This window comes from Notamacropus eugenii, chromosome 1, assembly GCF_028372415.1.
Source record: "Notamacropus eugenii isolate mMacEug1 chromosome 1, mMacEug1.pri_v2, whole genome shotgun sequence".
NCBI lineage: Eukaryota > Metazoa > Chordata > Mammalia > Diprotodontia > Macropodidae > Notamacropus > Notamacropus eugenii.
Genome location: NC_092872.1, coordinates 758,546,595 through 758,566,885, shown reverse-complemented (window position 1 = coordinate 758,566,885; position 20,291 = coordinate 758,546,595). Strand labels below are relative to the sequence as shown.

Below are 20,291 nucleotides of genomic sequence, written 5' to 3'. Positions count from 1 at the left end.
CACTGAAATTTCACTTTATCATGGTGATATCATTTGGTCCTCTTCGAAGACAGACAACAACCAACCAACCAACCAACCATAAATGCTCGATTCACTTGGGACTCACTTCTAGTGTTATGCAGGTCAGACAGTGTATCCCCCTGGGAAAAGCCATTCCAGAAAGTGGCAGGCAGAGGGATTGAGACTATATGGGGAGGTTGGTCCTCTGAAATCACACCATGTTGGTCCTCTGAAATCACATCATATTGCTGGCTGTCAGCAATTGTCAGTCAGTCTTTTCTCTGCCTCCATTTTTTCTTCTCCATGCAGATGTGTGTAGGAGCCAACCCTTGGACCTGGTGTTTATCATTGACAGCTCACGCAGTGTGAGGCCTCAGGAGTTCACCAAAGTGAAAAGTTTTGTCACCAAGATTATTGACAGTCTGGACATTGGGGTGACTGCCACTCGGGTGGCCCTGGTGAACTATGCCAGCACCGTGAAAATTGAGTTCAATCTCCAGACCTTTTCTGACAAGGCATCTGTAAAGCAGGCAGTATCCCGGGTCCTCCCTCTGTCCACAGGCACCATGTCAGGCTTGGCTATCCAGATAGCCATGGATGAAGCCTTTACTGTACAGGCCGGGGCCCGCACTGCCACCTTTAATATCCCTAAGGTGGCCATTATGGTGACTGATGGCCGGCCACAGGACCAGGTGGAGGAGGTGGCAGCACGAGCCCGAGCAGCTGGCATTGAGATCTATGCCGTGGGCGTGGACCGAGCAGACATGCAGTCACTGAGGACAATCGCCAGTGAGCCACTTGATGACCACGTGTTTTATGTGGAGACCTATGGGGTGATCGAGAAAGTGACTTCGAGGTTCCGGGAAACATTCTGCGGTAAGAACAGAAGGTCAAGCCCTCAACAAAAAGGCATTGTTAAGCAAAGTAAATCCCTCTATTGGCCATGTCCAAAAAGTTCTGTCTCATTCTGCATCTTGAGTCCATCAGCTTGGTCAGGACTGGGTAGCACGTTTCATCATCTGTCTTCTGGACTTTGTGGTTGGCTATTGTGGTCCCCAGAGTTCTCAAGTCTTTCCCACTTGCTTATCTTTCCAATATCACTGTTATTGTGACAGTGGTTCCCCTGGCTCTGCTCACTTCACTCTGCATCACCGTGTCTTCCAGGGTTATTCTGGAACCATTCATTTTGTTATTCTTAGAGATCATCTTGTTACCTTTTATAGATGGGAAAATGGAAGTCCAGAGAGGTCACTGGACTCACTCAAGGTCACAGAGCTTAGGTAGTCATAGAATTTGAACTCAGCTCTCCTGACTCCAGACTCAGGGCTCTTACTTTCTCTAACTGAAGCAGAGGACTTAAGGTGGAAAGGCTCATCTAGTAGGCAACCCTTTCATTTTAAAGATGAGGGAACGCTCAGAAAGAGTATCTACATAGGTAATGGGGCATAACTGGATTTGGCAGCAGATCCCTTGGGTGTGTCCTGACTCTGACACTTACAATGTCCCCCCTGTCTCCCGCCATGGGCCTTATTGTCCCCACTTGAGGACACACGGAGGAGGAGGATGGATCCTGTGCTCCCAGCCCAACCCTGCTCTGACATTCTGCAGAATTCCTGCTTCCCCCCAGGCTTGTTCAGGGAGAACACTTTTATATATTTAGTGAGTCGACCTTTGTAGGAATGACATCTGGGCAACCCTGAAACACTCCTTTTATTCTTTCCCCCCCTATTTTTTTGAGGGGAAAAAGTAAAGCCTTCCTTCCCTTGCACATTGCTGCATCTCCTTCCCTGTTTTCAGGTGTGTATCCCTGAGAACATGGCTTCTCTGTCGCCAGCCCATGAAACCTTGGGGCCTTCAGTCAGGTGCTCCTAACTTTTCTAGGTTGGTTCTTGGACCTGAGAGTCAGGGCGTCCCCCAGGAAGTTCATCAATCAGTTAGTGAACAAGCATTTATTGAGCATCACTGTGGGCCAGGCACTGTGCTGAACACTGGGGATGGGGAGAAAAACAACATGGTCCCTGACCCTGGGAGTTCTCTGGGAGCCCGGCCTTGTGCAAAGAGGATGCAGACCGGTGAAATGCTGATCCTCTCCAAGGGAAGGCATTAGAATTCAGGGAAATGAAGAAAGACTTCCTGCACCAGGTGAGATCAGAGCCAAACCATGAGAGATGCAGGGAAGCTGAGGCACTGGCTTTAAGCTGGACAAATCTTTGGGGGGGGGCAGCTGAGAGAAGGGTTCCCAGGCTGCAGCTCCTAGGCCCAGAGCGGGGAGCTCCATCTGGACCCTGAGAGCCACAGGGGAGCAGCCAAGGGTAGGGCTCCCAGGCTGCAACACATTGACTTGGGGATCCCTGAGAGCCAACAGCTTTCCTCATCCCTGCCATCAGCACCTCCCCTTTGGTTGGGAGTTCCTTCTCAAAGAGAACAAGCTGAAAATTGTAGGAGCAGTGAGATTCTGGAAAGTCACCCTGTCCCTGAAGTCTGACTTTTCAAGCAGGGCTGAGATGGGGAGGGAACAACTGTGGCCACTGGAGGCTCTGGATTTATCCCCTGGGAGACTGAAAACACTTTTTAAAATATAAATGTATGTTGATACTTTATTTTTATAGCACCTATATTTGTTACTGTATCCCTTCCCCAGACCCCTCCCAGAGAGTCATTCCTTATATCAGAAAAGAAAATGAAATGAAAGGGAAAAGTTTGGCAAAACTTACCAAGGTGTGGAAAAAATCTTGGATTACCGACAGTGCTCTGCCCCCATTGCTGTCCCCCTCCCCATCTCCATAAGGAAGTGTGTCTGTGGGTGTTGTGGGAGAGAGTCTGCTTTTACCTGGAATGAATCTTTTTTATAGATGCTTAGACTCAGAATGAGAATGGGGAGAAGGGTAGGAGGAAGGGAGGGGGGGAGAGAGAGAGAGAGAGACAGACAGACAGAGACAGAGACAGAGAGACAGAGACAGAGAGACTGAGAGAAAGAGACAGAGAGACAGAGACAGAGAGACAGACAGACAGAGACAGAGACAGAGAGATAGACAGAGACAGACAGAGACAGACAGAGACAGAGAGACAGAGACAGAGAGACTGAGAGAAAGAGAGAGAGACAGAGACAGAGAGACAGAGAGAAAGAGACAGAGAGACAGACAGAGACAGACAGAGAGACAGAGACAGAGAGACAGACAGACAGAGACAGAGACAGAGAGACAGACAGAGACAGACAGAGACAGAGAGACAGAGACAGAGAGACTGAGAGAAAGAGACAAAGAGACAGAGACAGAGAGACAGAGAGAAAGAGACAGAGAGACAGACAGAGACAGACAGAGAGACAAAGACAGAGAGACAGAGACAGAGAGACAGAGAGAAAGAGACAGACAGACAGAGACAGACAGAGAGACAGAGACAGAGAGACAGAGACAGAGAGACAGAGAGGTGACTTCAGGCTTGGGCTGATCAGATGCTCTTAGGACCAGAGTTGAAGGAAACCTCTCTGACCTCAGTTTCTTAAAATGAGAACGCTAAGTGGGTATTTGGTGAACTTACGATAGCAATAGTATTTATAACAACAGTTCATGTTTTAGATCACTTGAAGGTTTCCAATGCTGAGTGAATCCTGTGAGTAAAATAGTGTCAGTATTTTTCTCATTTTACAAATGGGGAAACTGAGGCTTAGGGAGTCTAAGAGACTTGCTCAGCATCACCCAGGTAGCAATGGCAGCAAAGGTTTGAGATGGGGTTTCTTGACTCCAGGTCCAGAGCTTTAGTCACGAAACACACTGACCCCCAGCATTAGCCCCTCTGGTGCCTATGGGACAGAAGGTCTTGGGGGACCAAAGAAGAAAAGGGCTCTCCGTTTATCCAGTACCTCTATGCCAGGTAGAGAGCCCTGCCCCCAGAGCCCTGAAGGCCCTGGTCACAGCTTTTCTGTGGCTCAGTATTCTGCTACTGAAGTTCTCTGCACCAGGTCTGGAGCACCTCAAGCCAGCAGCCCAGAGTTGGAATCTCTGTTGCTGGCACAAAAGGGCTGTTTGTTCAGGGACAGAAAATGAAGTTCTGTCTGGGGGAGAAGGACATCCCTGTCCGCTGCCTGAGACAACACATGGTGCTCCATGCCCTGGAAATCCTGCTCAATGAAAAGGCCCTTCTTGGGCAAATATTGGCCTTGTCCAGGTGCCAAGGGCAGCAGGAGTGGGGCCGCCTGTCCGCCACAGGCATGCTAGCCTCCAGCCTCAGACCTCCTTGGCTGTTCAGGCAGGGCTCAGATCACAGATTCAGCTTTCAAAAAGATGTCACTGGAAAAAGTCTGATGGCTGCAGAAGTCTGATGTCAGGTAGCTGTCCGCCCTCTCAGGTCCTGACTTCCTTTCTCTTTGCCCCTATGGATCACCCTCAGTGATGAGCTCATTCCCCCAGAGAACTTACAGGGCCAAGTGGGCATCCTGGCACACACACACACACACACACACTCACATACACATACAAACATACACCATACATACATACACAGTCACACACACATACACTTGGACACATACACTCATGATACATATACATACACATATAAACACACACATATACTCACACTCACAATATACATACACATGCATATAAAATGCACTCACAGATATACACACATTCATATACTTATACATACTCACGCTCTCACATGTACTCACACACTCATACACACAGACACACAGACACACACTCATACATACATTCACAGACACAGACACACATATACTTACACACTCATACACATATTCACATATACATATACATACACTCTCACACACATACACTCAAACACTTGGACACACTCACAATATATACTCATGCCAGGCCTAGAGGCCTGTGTGGGCTACCCGAGTCTTCTTACCTCACCTCCGAGGTCTTCGGCTGGCCAAAACCGGATGCTCATATGAGAGAAAGGACGTTCCAGAGTCGAACAAGGGTTGAGCTTTATTTCAGGGTCTCGGTTACAAGTGCAGGGGGGTCTTCCTTAGGAGGAAGAGGGGGAGATTTCCTAAGGAGGCTAGGATCTTAAGGGATTGGAAGTAGAAGTACAAGCGGGGAGAGAGGGGGAGGGGAGAGAGGAAAGAAGAAAAGCGGAGCCTACTGTCCTCTTGGCTCCTCACGTGCTAAGAGAGCTTTCAGGCTTCCTCAATCCTACTTAACCTTCAGCCGCATAGTTTGCATCTGAATACCGTGCTGTTAGGTAACTAGGTGTGCCCAGATCCGGGACAATCTCGAGGGCGGGGAGATCTCTCTCCCATCATGTTTCTCACGGGAAGAGGCGGAATTACTCGAGATAGCTCGGTTCACCTCGATCCCCTGCCGTTTCCTGGGGGGGTCTTGTGAGAGCTCTAAGATTTAGAAGCTCCCACCTTTACCCGCCCGAGACTGTCCACACGGAATTGAGCTTCCAATCCCAACATACTCATATATCTATATGTATATACATATATATATATACACTCACACATACATATATACACATATGCTCATACTCATGATACACATACTCACACACATACACTCACAGATGTATATGAATATATATTCACAGATAAACACACTCATACCCTTACACACTCACAATATATATACTCACACTTGTATGTATAGACATTCATATACCACACCCTCACACACATAATCATACACTCACATATACTCATATACACTCACAATATGTACATACACTTAAATATACACATATACTCATACACATTCACATATGCACACTACATACACCACACATATATACACAATCACACATATACACATATACTCACATATACATTCCTACAGGCACATTCACACCCACCCACACTCATATACATACACTGACGAACATTCCCAAGATAAACACTCCCACACAAATACACATTCTCACACACTCCACACACAGGTGTCTCTGTCTGAGCAGCCACATTCACATGTACGTGTCAGAAAGTTTGCCTTACTTCCTTTCCTGTTTGCACATTTGGACATGTCCATCACTCTGAGCCAAGAGTTTCAAGTCAATGATTTTTCTGTGAAAAATCTTCTGGAAGCCACCCACAAGCCTTGGAAATTCAGTTTCTGGCAGAACGTGCCTAGCATTCAGAGCTGAGCCAGAGTGGGTGGAGATCACAAAGCTGCCCTTGAGAGGTGGGGCAGGTGTCCCTGCATCCTTGGCCCTAGGCCAGCAGTGGAAGGAGATCAGTAAAACAGGTCACCAAGGCGGCTGGAGCTGGATGGGAAAGAGACTGCAGTCATTTGCTCCAAAGTTAAAGACCTTTTCATTCTGTTTAAATAAATCTAAAAGGCGTTTTATTGAGTGCTTACTATGAAGGAAGGAATGAAGGGATGAATGAAAGAATAAGGATTTATTTTTTATTTTTAACACAGTTCATATCACATAAAACAATTCCAGCTTTTGGTTAGATGATACTTCTTTTAAAGTATTTACAATATAGACCACAAATGATTTTATTTTAATATTAACCAACTGAGACACAAATAATAATTATGCATGCTGACTTCCCAAGCCCTTGACCTAATTGTCTCCACACTATTACTAAGAATTAAAGGACCCTAACTTATTGTTGTTGCTCTAAAGTCCTAAGCTTAACAGCTTACTTTTAGACTTAACCTCAGATGTTCCCCTACGAACAATCTATAATTTAATAGATCTGATATTAAGCTTACAAACCTTTTGACTATAGGAAATTGCCACTAAGAGTAGGAACGTTGTAGGGAAACAATATCTCCCCAACTTCATGTCAATTCCAGGCAGAAGCAGATTGTCAACTTGCATTCAGTCAGGCTTAAAGTCTGCCAGGTGTCAGGGGGGAAATTGAGTCAGGAGAATTCTACCTCAACCCAGGCTGAATGGCCACTCTCCCACCCTTCCCGTGAGATCACCTTTTTCAGTTCATACCAGCATCTCACAGGCTTACTGGCATCATGGACTGGAGGCTCAGACCACCTTTCTTGCTATCCATACCTGGAGTTAGATTCAGAAGAACAGTCAGTTAACAGTCCCAAAGCATCTTAAAATAGCAAGTTCCAATCACCAGGTTTCAGATATGACTATAATTTCTCATTGACTAAGGAACATCTTTTGAGGCAAGTCTTAAGTGGCTTCCATGCCTTTCTGTACGTGTTCTAGTTCCTGATTAAATGGCAATCATAAAATCAATTACCATATAACCTTAACTTTTCCATCCATTGCAAATTTTACCCGAGGTTACCTTCCTCTAGGAAATTTAGACTAAAATTCTTTTCCCCAGACTAAAGATGTCTCTGATTTAGTTGCAGTAATTAATTCAGTCAATTGTCTTAATACTAATTGCTTTTACATTGCTTTGTAGCATGTCCAATTTTTCTCCCCATCTCTCCCCTCCCCCCACCCCCTAATACCTTGCATTCTGATTACCCCTTCCCTCAATGTACCCTCCCTTCTATCACACCCCACCCTTCCCTTATCCCCATCTTCTCTCTTTTCTTGTAGGGCAAGATAAATTTCTATACCCCATTACTTGTGTTTTTTATTTCCCGGTTATAGGCAATAATAATTCTCAACATTCATTTCTAATACTTTGAATTCCAACTTCTCTCCCTCCTTCCTCCCTCCCCATCCCCACTGAGAAGGCAAGCAATTCAATACAGACTAAATATGTGTCATTTTGCAAAAGATTTTCATAATAATCATGTTATGTAATAGTAACTATATTACCTTCTATCCTACACCCCCCCTTATTTTTTATTCCCTCATTTGACCTTGTCCCTTCCCAAAAGTGTTTATTTCTAGTTATTCCCTTCTCCCATTTGCCCTCCCTTTTATCATTCCCCTCATCCCACTTGTCACCTCCTCCCCTACTTTCCTGTAGTATAAGATTTTCATATCAAATTTAGTGAACATGTTATTCCCTCCATAAGCCATATGTGGAGAGAGTAGCTTCACTTTTCCCCTCTCCTCTTATCCCTTTTCTCCTTCATTGAACAAGATTTTTCTTATCTCTTTTATGAGTTATAGACTGCCGCATTCCATTTCTCCCTTTTTCCTCCCAGTATTTTCCTCCCTCACCCCTTAATTTTTATTTTATTTTATTTTTGTGGATATCATCTCTTCTGATTCAACACAGCTTGTATTCTCTGTCTATATGTATGTGTGTGTATGTACAATCCCTCCACCTACCCAGAGAAAAATCTCAAGAGTTATAAATATTTTCTTTCCATGTAGGAATGTAAACAGTTCAGTTTTAGAAAGTCTTATGATTTCTCTTTCCTGTTTACCTTTTCATGCTTCTCTTGATTCTTGAGTTTGAAAGTCAAATTTTCTGTTCAGTTCTGGTCTTTTCACCTTGAATGCTTGAAAGTCCTTTATATCATTGAATGACCATTTTTTCCCCTGAAGTATTATACTCAGTTTTGCTGGGTAGGTGATTCTTGGTTTTAATCCCAGTTCCTTTGACTTCTGGAATATCCTATTCCAAATCCTTCAGTCCCTTAATGTTGAAGCTGCCAGATCCTGTGTTATCCTGATTGTATTTCCACAATACTTGAATTGTTTTTTTTCTAGCTGCTTGCAATATTTTCTCCTTGACCTGGGAACTCTGAAATTTGGTCACAGTATTCCTAGGAGTTTCTCTTTTCGGGTCTCTTTCAGGAGGTGATCGATGGATTCTTTCAATATTTATTTTGCCCTCTGGTTCTAGAATATCAGGACAGTTTTCCTTGATAATTTCATGGAAGATAATGTCTAGGCTCTTTTTTTGATCATGGCTTCCAGGTAGTCCCATAATTTTTAAATTGTCTCTCCTGGATCTATTTTCTGAGTCAGTTATTTTTTCCAATGAGATATTTCACATTATCTTCTATTTTTTCAAACTTTTGGTTTTGTTTTTTAAGTGCTTAGTTTATCTCATAGTCATTCATTTCCATGAACTCAATTCTCTCTTTCAAAGAACTATTTTGTTCAGTGAGCTTTTGAATCTTCTCCATTTGGCTAATTCTGCTTTTTAAAGTCTCCTCCTCATTGGCTTTTTGGACCTTTTTCCAACTGAGTTAGCCTCTTTTTAAAGGTGTTATTTTCCTCAGCATTTTTTTAGTTCTCCTTTAGCAAGCTGCTAACTCATTTTTCAAGCGCTTCCCTTGCCTGAGCCCAGTTTAAGTTCCTTTTGGAGGCACTGGAGGCAGAGACCTTGACTTCCTGTGACAGAATGCCTTGTTCTTCCTCATCTGACAGGATGGGAGGAGACACCTGTTCACCAAGAAAGTAACCTTCTCTGGTCTTACATTTTCCCCCTGTTTTGGGCATTTTCCCAGCCAGTTACTTGACTTCTGAATCCTTTGTCAACAGGATGGTCCTATTGTCCCTCCTTTCCCCAGTGCCATGTTCAAGGCTGAGATTTGACTCAGCTGCTTGGTTCCCCTGGGTTTTAGGTGGGGGCAGGCCATTACTGAGAGGTTTAGATCAGGTGCTCCCTAACTACCAGAGGCTTTAAGCTCAGCTGCCTGGACCCAGGTTGCTTCCTAGCCACCATAGCTGCCTGCAGTCTGCTGCCTCAGCCTCTGCCATTGCTTGGGGTTATTGCTGGAGGAATCCCATTCCCTTTCACCCAGGTGGGAAAACCCTCCCACACTGACCTTTGGAGCTTTCTTTGTCTATTGGGGGTTGAGGGATCTGGGACCCTCCCTTCTGGGAATTCTGCCCTGGAGGTCTGTTCAGGTCCTGTTCCTCCCAGTGCCTTGTGGCCAGGGCTGGGCTCTGCTCAGCAACCCATGAGATAGACCCTTCCCTGTTGGCCTTCCAGGTTGTCTTTGACTGCAAACCTCTTTCATTCTGTTGCTCTGTGGCTTCTGCTGCTCTAACATTTGTTGAGAGTCATTTTTTACAGGTATTTTGTGGGCTGTGGGGGAAGCACTAGAGTATATGCATCTTTCTACTCTACCATCTTGGTTCCCAGAATAAGGATTTCTTAAGCACTTTCCATGCTGAGTGCTGGGGACACTAACACAAAAAGCAAAGCTAGTTCCTCCCCTCAGGTAGCTTACCTTCTCACACAAAGAGACAATGCATGGGGACTGGTGGGGGAGGGGACTTTAGTGGGATGTTGAGTGGGGCGGGCACTGTGCTAAGGTACCAAGTAGGCATTTATTAAGCACCTATAACAACCTGATTTGCCAGGCACTGAAGGAAAAAGAAATCATCCCCTGCTCTCCTCGAGCTTCCAGTCTATCTAAAGGGAAGACAACATGCAAACGACCATAGACATGAGATGTCTTTTCAAGTCAACAAGCCCTTATTAAGCACCTACTATGTACCAACTGCTGTGTGAAGTGCTAGGGATACCAAGAAAAGCATTTCCTCCCTGAACTGACTTTTGGTGGTCAGGACTGTCCCAGATGGATGCTTTGCTCTTTCCCTCTGGCTTGGGAGAGTGCTTCACGCATCTCCCCTCCCCTCCGCACATTGTCCTGTCCTGGTGTGTTGTCCTACTCACTCTGCTCCATGGTGCTTTGGACCTCTGCCAGGAGTTTGTAGCTTTGCAACTCTGATACTGTAGGGTTAGTTCTGCTGGTGTTCTGGGGCTGTTGGCATGACTTCAGCACTGCTGGTGCTACAGAGTTGTTTGTCCAGGTATAGGCAGTTCAAAACTTTGCAGTATTGGTGCTGGAGGGTTGTGAACCCTGCCAAGCTTTTGATCCTGAGGGGCTTTCACAGCCAGGGCAAATTTCCACAGCCTGATGCCCAGGTCTCCAAAGTGCTAGACTGAGGGAGGGAGGACCAGAGTGTGGCGGTGTCTTTTGTTGTAAGTCTGTGCCATGTCCTCAGGGATGATAGTGCAACCTTTATGTTGATAGTGGGAGAGGTGGGAGAGGAGTGCTGAGTGAGCTCAGTGTAAGTGAGCATCAGTTGGTGTTTTTTTTTTTTAACTTTTTCAATTCCAGATTTCTTAGACCATGGGGATGCTGAAGTTGCTTTATCTTTGGAGCACAGTTTCTGTTTTGGAGAGGTGTGAGAGGTCATAGGGATCACAGAAAATATCTAGGCAACCATTTTGTTGCTCATATGATCTGAATAGCATCTCTTAAATGAAAAAAAAGGAACTTTTAACTGCTTGTTAGCTTATTCATCCTAACAGAGACTCTCCCCCAACTTCTCCTGGCTAGCTTTGGACCAGTGTGCCCTAGGAACCCATCAGTGTGAGCATGTCTGTGTAAGCGATGGAGATGGTGCCCATCACTGTGAATGTAGCCAAGGATACTCATTGAATGAAGACCAGAAAACTTGCTCAGGTAAGGCTTAGCAGGAGAGAAAAGAGAGGTCACTGCTCCAGGCACATTTCCATGGATTCCTGTTGTCCACATTGTAGCTAGGCTTGCCCTCTGTAGTACTGAGGGAATCCTGGGAAATAGATGGCTTCTACATGCTATTGGCTGAGACTGGGAATAATCCAGGACACAGAATGTCAGTGAAGAGAGTGACCTTGAGTAGACAAGGTCAGAACTGGGAGGGGGGGACAAGCACTTATTAAACGCCTACTGTGTGCCAGGTACTGGGTTAAGTGCATTGCAAATATGTCTCTCAAACCTCACAGCAACGCTGAGAGGCAGGTGCTAATACGATCTCCATTTTACAGTTTGGAAAACTGGGACAGACAGAGGGTCGCTCAGCTGGTAAACGTTCAAGGGCTGATTTAAACTCAGGGCTTCCTGGCTCCAGGTTCTATCCACTGTGACACCAGGCTGCCTCTGGGCAGCAGAGGGACCTTAGAACTCCGCACCTAGAGCAGCATATGTGGGAGGGAATTTGGAGATTGTCCTGTCTAATCCTCTCTGAGATGGGAGGTGATGACCAGTCAGTGACGGGCCAGGTGTACTGCTCACGCTGTGCTCTGTTCTTATTGGTCTCTTGCTGATCGGTGTGTCTGTATATGCCCATCTTTTGGCAGCTGTTGATAAGTGTGCCCTAAACACCCATGGTTGTGAGCACATTTGTGTGAATGATCGGGCAGGTGCCTACCATTGTGAATGCCATGAAGGCTACATCCTGAATGAAGATAAGAAAACTTGCTCAGGTAAGGCTCAGGGTGTCAGTTTGGCACCTGGGGGATGGCTCTGGGGGATGGCTCTGGGGTTTCTCTCTCTGTTCACCCTCAGGTTGGGTTTTTCCCCCATATATTTAAACAATGACCTCATGCTGGCAGGGTGGTATGGAGAGATGTGTATTGTCTCTGGGGTCAGGTCTGGCCCCATATGTATACACATATCCCTGAGCCCACCTGCCTTGGAGGTCTTGGCCCTGCCAGTGTGGAAGGCACCTTGGTAGGTATAGATCAGGACACCTCAGCTGGGCCCCAGCCCTGCCCTGTCTACCTGAGTGGCCACCTAGTGTATGAGGGCCTCAGCATCAATGATGGGATAATGGTAGTAGCGTACCTCCCTCACAGGACTGGGGAGAAGGAAGAATGTTGTGATGAGGATCATTGTCTTACATGTGTGTGTGTGTGAGCTGGAGCTGTCCCTTGATGCTGCCTAATGTCCCAGAGGACATTACAGCCAGGCTTGGAGACTCCCAGAGGAGGTTCCCAGAAGCCTTCTTTGGAGGGTGTAGCCTCCCGGTCACAGTGACAAGCTGCTGCCTTGGGGCTCCAGCTCAAGGTTGGGGTGACTGGTTTGTCTGTTTACTGCTACATCTTTCAGCTAAGCTTTCCCACTATCCTGCAGCCAGCCTGCCTGCCTTGGTTATTTGGGGTCAGGGAAGATTCCCAAACATTCCAGTGTCTCTGGGAGAGAGGGTTGGGGCAATTGGGATCTGGCTGTCTCAGAAAGGCTGGGAATGTGCCCATGAGGGACAGACTCTCCCCACTGCACACCACTGCTCTCCTGCAAACCAGAAATCTTCCTTGCTAGTGTTTCTGTGGGGCCTCTGAGGCAGCAAAGCCATGATTATCATTGGAATCTTAGCACCACCATATCAAGGTGGACAGCGCAGAAACCAGAGGTCCACTTTGTAGGTGAGGACACTGAGACATCTAGAGATGGAGGGACTTGCTCATGTCTCACAGCTAGACCATATCAGGTAGGATTTGAACCCAGGACTTCCTGATTCCAACCCCAGTGTGCTATGTGATAGACCATGCTGGGTCTTGGGCCACTTGAGGGTAGCCCAAGAGGGTCCTTGGCAGCTGGTGTCAGATGCCTTGTGGCATAGGAGAAAAATCAGCATGGACAAAGCATGGGGGTGGGGTGTCCTTGGGGGACACAGAGCCAGGCTTTGAAAGCTGTCCTGATTGTTTTGACAGCGCCTTGGGGGAAGCAGCCCCTGGGCCATACTCAGGGGGGTTCTTGTCTGCCAGTCTGTGCTCAGAGCCAATGGTCCCGATGACCTTCTGGGACTCCAGCAGTCTTCTTCCTTTACCCAGGCCCAGGGCAGAGTGTTTCCCTGGCTGTAACTTCAGCGGTTCAGCTTTGTTCTTGTTTCTCTTGTGCCCTGGTCCCTCCATTCGGCAGCTCAGGACAAGTGTGCCCTTGGTACCCATGAGTGTGAGCACATCTGTGTGAGTGACGGGGACGGAGCCCACCACTGTGAGTGCTACGAAGGTTATGTCTTGAATCGGGATAAGAAGACATGTTCTGGTAAGAGCCCCTTGGCAGTGTGACAGGCGCTGGGCTAAGCCCTCAGGGGATACAGAATGAAAGGCTATTGAAGGCATATGGGCTCAGCCTACTTGGTAGAGCCACTCAGCGGGAGCTTGACTCTGGACTGCTCCAGGAGAACCTCGCACAGCAGCCAGAGAAGGATTCCATTGGGTGATAGGTTGGAGCATCCATCCCTGGCTGAATTCTTCATCAATTTGGAAAGTAGCTCAAGAGCCTTCCTGGGATGGTGAGGTCTCCCCAGTGGGATGAGCTGCTGGTAGAATGACCTGGGAAGCACAGGGGGCAGCCCCTTAGCCTTGAATGGAGGGATTCAGGGTCTTCTCCAGTCAAAGCCTCCTCCTTGTTACCGATCCAGAGGATACTGGGACCTCAGACATTATGGGGTCCAGCTTCTCAATCAGGGCAAATGCTCTGAGGCAGGGAAAGACCACGCCCAAAGCAGGCCACCTGTTCCACAACTTTTGCTTTCTCTCTCTTCCCAAGGGGGCGGTGGGGTGGCCAGGACATCATTTCCCAATTTTCTCCTTTGTTCATAAAATTTCTCATGAGCCCCTTGCTTTACTGAAGTTGTGATCAAGTGGGTAGGTATGGGCATTGGTTCTGGTTGCAGCCCACCGCTTTGATCTCCCAAAAGGCCTCCTCAGTCTGGGAGGCTTTCCGGTGACTCACTGTTATTTGGGACCAGGGTAGCCCTTGAGCTATCTTTCTGTATCTCTCATTCACTACAAGACCCCATCCACTTTTTTTCTGGAAAAAGAAAGAAAAAAAAAAATGAAACTCAGAGTTGCTGGCCACCCATATCTGAAGCACTTACCATGTGTCCAGACTGTGCTTGGCAAAGGCACTGAGAAGGGGATGAGCCACTGTGCTCTGTCCTCCCAAGTGCAGCCTGGAGTGAGGGAGGAGATCGGAGAAGAGAAGGAGCATTGCCATTGTGGGGTCACAGGACCCTGGTACAAGTCGTAACTCTGGTACTTCCTGGGTGTGTGATTTTGGTTAAATTCCTGTATTTCTCTGGGCCTCAGTTTCTGAACCTGTAAAATGGGGGGAACTGGAGTGGATGACTTCTAAGGGTAAGTGTGTGTGTGTGTGTGTGTGTGTGTGTGTGTGTGTGTGTGTGTGTGTGTGTGTGTGTGTCCTGCAGCTGCTCAGGGCAGGGTTTATCATTAGTCTAGGAAAGGAACAGACTGACATTTTGTGGTGATGTGGTTTTTCCTTTTGTTTTATCTGTACATGTTTCCTTCAACCTTTCCTGCACCCCTATGCTTGCCTGGGCAGCTCGGAATCAGTGTGCTCTGGGCACCCACCGCTGTGAGCACCTCTGTGTGAGTGATGGGCCTGGGGCTTACCACTGTGAGTGCCGCCCAGGGTACAGCTTGAATGGAGATGGGAGATCATGTGCAGGTGAGGCCTAGGGCAGGGGGCGAGGCAGGGCAGGGGGGTGGGGAGAGGGTGTGGGGGGATGGGAGAGGGACAGGGAGACCCAGCAAGGAGCAGCCATTCCTTTAAGGGATTTCCAGGCATATGGGGCAGACATGGACCCCAGAAGGCTCGGGAACCCATGGAGAACCTAGTCTGATTAAGTCTGAGGGGATGAGAACGAGGCCTGAAATCAGGAAGTCCTGAGCTAAAATTCAGACTCAGACACTTATTAGCTGTGTGACCCTAGGCAAGTCATTTTACCTTTGTTTGTCTCAGTTTTCTCATCTGTAAACTGGGGATAATAATAGCACCTACTTCCCAGTTAGAATCTAGTGTATGTCTTGGAGAAGGTGATCCTGAAGGATGGGACTGCTGCCCCTCCACACTCCAGGGGCAGCCAAGTCAATAGATTTTTAAAGTCCGTTCTTAAAAGTGAGACTGCAGGCTCCCAGGCTTCTCAAGTCCTGCTTGTTCTAAAACTGTGCTCGATGTCACTGTCGGCAGCCATCGAAGAAGCCCGGAGACTCGTCTCGAGCGAGGAGGCCTGTGGCTGCCAAGCCACACTGGCTTTCCAGGAGAAGGTCACCTCCTACCTCCAGAGACTTTCAGCCAAGCATATCCTTTTCATCACCTCCTTTCTCATTCTCGCCTGGGCAGCTTCAGTGAGGAGTCACATGCTGCGGTGCAACCAGCCATTCAGTGGGTCAATGAGTCAGTTGATTGATCAACAAGTATTTATGAGGCAGCTAGTCTGTGCCAGGAGCTAGAAAGAGAGAAATAAGTGATTGTCCCTTTCCCTCCCTCTAGGAGCCAGTTGGGGGAAGGGCAGGTATGCAGGTAGAGAGATCTGACAGAGATGAGAGGTCATTTGGTAGTAAATAGGGGAGAGGCCAGGCACAGAAAGGAGACTTATGAGAAGCTGGCACTGAGTCCTGATGGGAACTAGACTTCTATAAGGTAGGGGGAGGGAGAGGATGGGCCAGGAATGGAAGTCTGGAAGCTCCCTGAGAGCAGGACCCATTTGACTTGTTGCCTAGATGTTTACTGCATGCTTGCTGGCTGATTGATTCCAGGCAGGGCATAGCTTCCAGAGAGGGAGGATGGCACACAGTGAATGAGGAGTTAGGCTGGACCCCAGTGAGAGGGAAGAGGAGTGATGGGCCATCAGGCTGGAGGGCCAGGAGGTTGGTGTCAGGTTAAGTCCAAACAAAGGAGATTCTTTTTTCATTTGATCAGCATTTCATGGGCACTCTGTGTGTGCCGGACACCATGGGGACATGAAGGCAAACACAAGCCAGATAAACAACCTGGACCGAGAAAATTAAATACAAAGTCATCTTCCAGAGGGAGGGTGCTTGTGGATGGGAAAGGGTTGTGGACTAGCTGCTAAAGATGGCTCATGAGCTGACCACTGAAGGGAGCCATGGATCCTCCAAGGAAGAGGGAGGGAAAGAATTTTCTGTTCTTTGTAGAGATTCCATAGGGCCAGCACTGTTGTGCTCCAAAGTTCTTAGTATAGAGGGTGGTGAAACCAATTAACTTGGTTTCTCCTGAGTGTCAGCTTTCTAGCAGCCCAGCTTATTTCATATTGCTATGTGGGTAATGCATGAATACTAGTCTCAGAGGAAGCCTACAGTACCTTGAGCACTTGCCTTACCAGGGCCATGTGGAGTAGTAAGACCCAGTGGGGCTGGGCTTGGAGTCAGAGGAATTCATTGGCCCCTGGGCCTGCCTGCCTTGAGGCAAATCATGTCCACTTTCTGGCCCTCAGTTTCCACATCTATAGGATGAGAGGGTTGGATCATTAATGAAGTACCTTCCAGCTCTAGACCAATGGTTGTCTGATCCTAGGAAGGCTTACCTCCCAGGAGAATGGGTCCTCTTCCCATTCACTTACAGTTCTTATTCAGCAGGACTCCCTTTGAGAGGAAGCTCTCAATTATTCAGGAGGGATTGCATCATTCATGCTCCATCCACGCCCAGCCACAGCTACAGACTTGGCACCTCCGGTCACAGTGCATTTAGGGTTAGGTCCAAGTTTGTGTATTTCTGAACACCAGACACTTCCCCAAACATCCCAGCTTAGCCCTCGATCCACAGCCCATCCTTAGGAGAAACCCTGGATTTTGAGTATTCTCAAACTGGGGCCGTAGATTTTAATGTGTTTTTTTCCACTCTAGCCTCAGGACAGTTTAATAAATAGTTGATACAAGAGATTAATGTGGAATCTCTGGCTTCCTGAGGGACAAACTCCCTCTGCTTTCATAGTCTTGATTATAGATCAAGACCTGTGGGATCCAGATTTTCTCCTTCTGGCAGGTTGTCCTTGAGGTAGAGGAGAAGGGAGTTTGGCCTTGACTTCAGGGCGCTAGGCGGGCTGGGCCATGCAGAGCAGAGGAGACAGCCTGCGCTTGAGTTTCCCTGCATTCCTCCACTGAAAGGAGCTCTTCAAATGTCAAATCATAAAACCCACAGTGGCTTTGCAGTGTGGTTTGTCAAGGCAGACTTGGGTTACTGAACGATGGGGAAAATGTGATCATAAATTCAACTTTTCCAAAGCTCTTGCCATAAACGATGTTGACCTTAACAAGGAGTCACTTGACGACATCTTGGGGAAGCTACAAGTCAATGATTTGAGACAGGTCCGCCACTAGAGCTGCCATCCATGCCCATCAGGAACCTGGCAGCGTGCCCTCGGGGTGTATGGGGCCCTGGTCACCGTCGTGCCAGCACTGCTTTCCAGCCACCAAAAACATCACTGAGCAAACAGCAAGCTGAATTGCCAGAGACTCTTTTTTTCTTTAAGCAAATAGCAGCCCATGGAGGAGAACTGTGAGTTTACTGTATAGCGACACTGGTTTTAAAGCAGCAAGGCGCCCAAATTCCAGCTTCCCCAGCAGCGGGCGGTGGGGGGAGAAGCTCCCTTCCCATTCCACGAGACTTAGAAGCACCAAATGCTCCGCTCTCCTTGAAGGGGGTCTTTCTGAACTGAGTGAAAAGGCTGCCAAAAGAGCACCATGAAATTGTTCCCTCTCCAGATTCGAACTATTAATTGAGATGTTTAATTTGGGAATAAGACCAAAAAAAAAAAAAAAGACAGTGGCTGCATTAACATTGGAAAGTTTTCATCTCTTTTGTTTTGATAGTATGTATCCTATCCATTTCTCTTATTAAAGTGTTTCTTTTTTAAGTCTGTGTCTACATTTGAATGGCTCCATTATCCAGATAAATTAGGGATCTCTAACCGAGAACCAGGACTATTTACTGAGCTCACCATTGGGGCGTCCTTTCATCTGTCACTGCAATGTTCTGAAGATTCTCCATGTGTGCCAAGGGCCCTCTCATGGTCCATAAGGCAGCCACCCCCACACCCCTGTACCACACGGTTCAACGAGACCTGGTCAGCTCTGATATGGGGCTCTTGATCCTTGTATCATAAACTCCTTAGAAGGAAACTTTAGTTATTAGAATCACATGGAAGTTCTGTTCTGTTATGGCTTAGCTCCCTGGCAACAGACTAGCAAAGTTCTGTTCTTAGAAACATTTTGTAACTTGATAACCAAACATGATTAAAAAAAAGAAATTCCTTACACGATGATTTATTAATATAAGATGGCTTGAATGCATTTTTATGACCACATCTTTTGTATATGGAATACCATTAAGTATTCCGGATTATTCTGAGTCATGTTGTATGAGCTGGTCTGTGTTATGAGTTGGATTCCCACCCGAGCTTTTATGACCTTTAGAAGAATAAACATGATTACTTATCTGACACATGGAAGTCATTTCTGCTTTCTCATGATGCCTGGTGCTACCATCACCATCTGAGGATTCTCAGAGAACCTGGCTGGATCCTCTATATAAAGATGAAAGGTATGAGGTAGGGTAGGGTAGGGTGGGGCAGGGTGGGGCAAAGGTACCCTCCCCTCTTCAGGCCCCTCCCACCCCACCTGGCTCTAGGCCAGAGCAGACCAGGTCCAGTCCTGGAGGAGTGGCCCTAAAGAGCAGGGCAGGCTCTCCTCCGACTCCCAGAGCCCAGCAGATGGTAAATGGCTCTTTATCCCTCCACCACCCAATGGACCCATACATGTGCAGTGGAAAATACCTAAAAAGTGGACCAGCAAGTCATGCATAACTCCTAAGTTACCCCAGTCAATCAACATTTATTAAGCACCTACTATGTGGGGGCACTGTGCTAAGGCAAAAGTCAACCATTGTCCCCAAGGAGCTCCTATGAAGGAGATAACATGCAAACATACATGTACCAACAAGCTGCTGATGGGATAAATGAAAAAGGATGAACAGAGGGAAGGCACTGGAATGAAGAGGGGCTGGGAAAGGCTTCCTGTGGAAGGTGGGATTTTAGTTGGAACTTAACATGGAAGTCAGGAAGCAGAGTTGAGGAGGTAAGCATTCCAGGCCAGAGCAGAGACACAGAGGGTCTTGTTCATAGGACAGCCTGGAGGCTGGTGACACAGGATCCAGGAGGACATGGTAGGGAGGTAGAAGGTGCAGGTTAGGAAGCGCTTCGAAGGCCAAACGGAGCACTTTGTATTTGCTGCTGGAGGCCACAGGGAGCCCCTGGAGTTTACTGAGTAGGGAGGGACATGGTCAGACCTGGGCTTTAGGAAAATCATTTTAGTGGCTGAGTGGAGGATGGATTGGCATGGGGAGGGGCCTGAGGCAGACCCTCAGTAGCCCTTGCCATAGTCCAGGTGTGAAGGAATAAGAGTCTGCACCAGGGTGGGGGTAAGATCAGAGGTGAGGAGGGGGCATATTGGAGAGATGCTGCAGAGGGGAAATGGACCCAGAGTGGTTATGGGGGGTGAAAGGGAGCGTGTGAGGAGCCCAGGATGACTCCTAGGTTGGGAGCCTGGGGGACTGGGAGGATGGTGGTGCCCTCTTGGTTGGCTGTTGTCCTTTGTTCTTGAAGAGGACCAAAATGGTATCACCAAAGTACAGTGTGTCTGCCTGTGGCTGATCAGACCAATGCGAGCTCAGAAGGCTCTACTGCAGGTCAGGTACAAAGAATCCACGTGAGTCTTTGGAGTGAAGAAGTCTCTAAATTTGTGCAACTCATGTTTCTTTGGAGCTACTACAATTTTGCTTTGCTCCTGGAGCACAGAACCTTCTCTGATGTGGGCATGCCATGCTGGGCTCTCCTGCACCAATGTCTCCGGTGTCTCACAATTGATTCCAGAGTTCTTCACCTTG

At 47.4% G+C, this 20,291-nt stretch overlaps 1 protein-coding gene across 1 annotated transcript; it reads left to right on the top strand.

Moving 5' to 3' along the window:
• Positions 1-236: 236 nt before the first annotated feature.
• MATN3 (matrilin 3) lies at positions 237-18,244 on the top strand (the record flags this gene model as incomplete). The annotated part of the gene is made up of 7 exons (XM_072634575.1): positions 237-876; positions 11,160-11,285; positions 11,942-12,067; positions 13,503-13,628; positions 14,931-15,056; positions 15,579-15,689; positions 17,673-18,244. Coding segments are annotated over 7 exons (1,311 nt in total), but the record flags the coding sequence as incomplete, so codon positions are not given.
• Between the last annotated feature and the right edge of the window lie 2,047 nt (positions 18,245-20,291).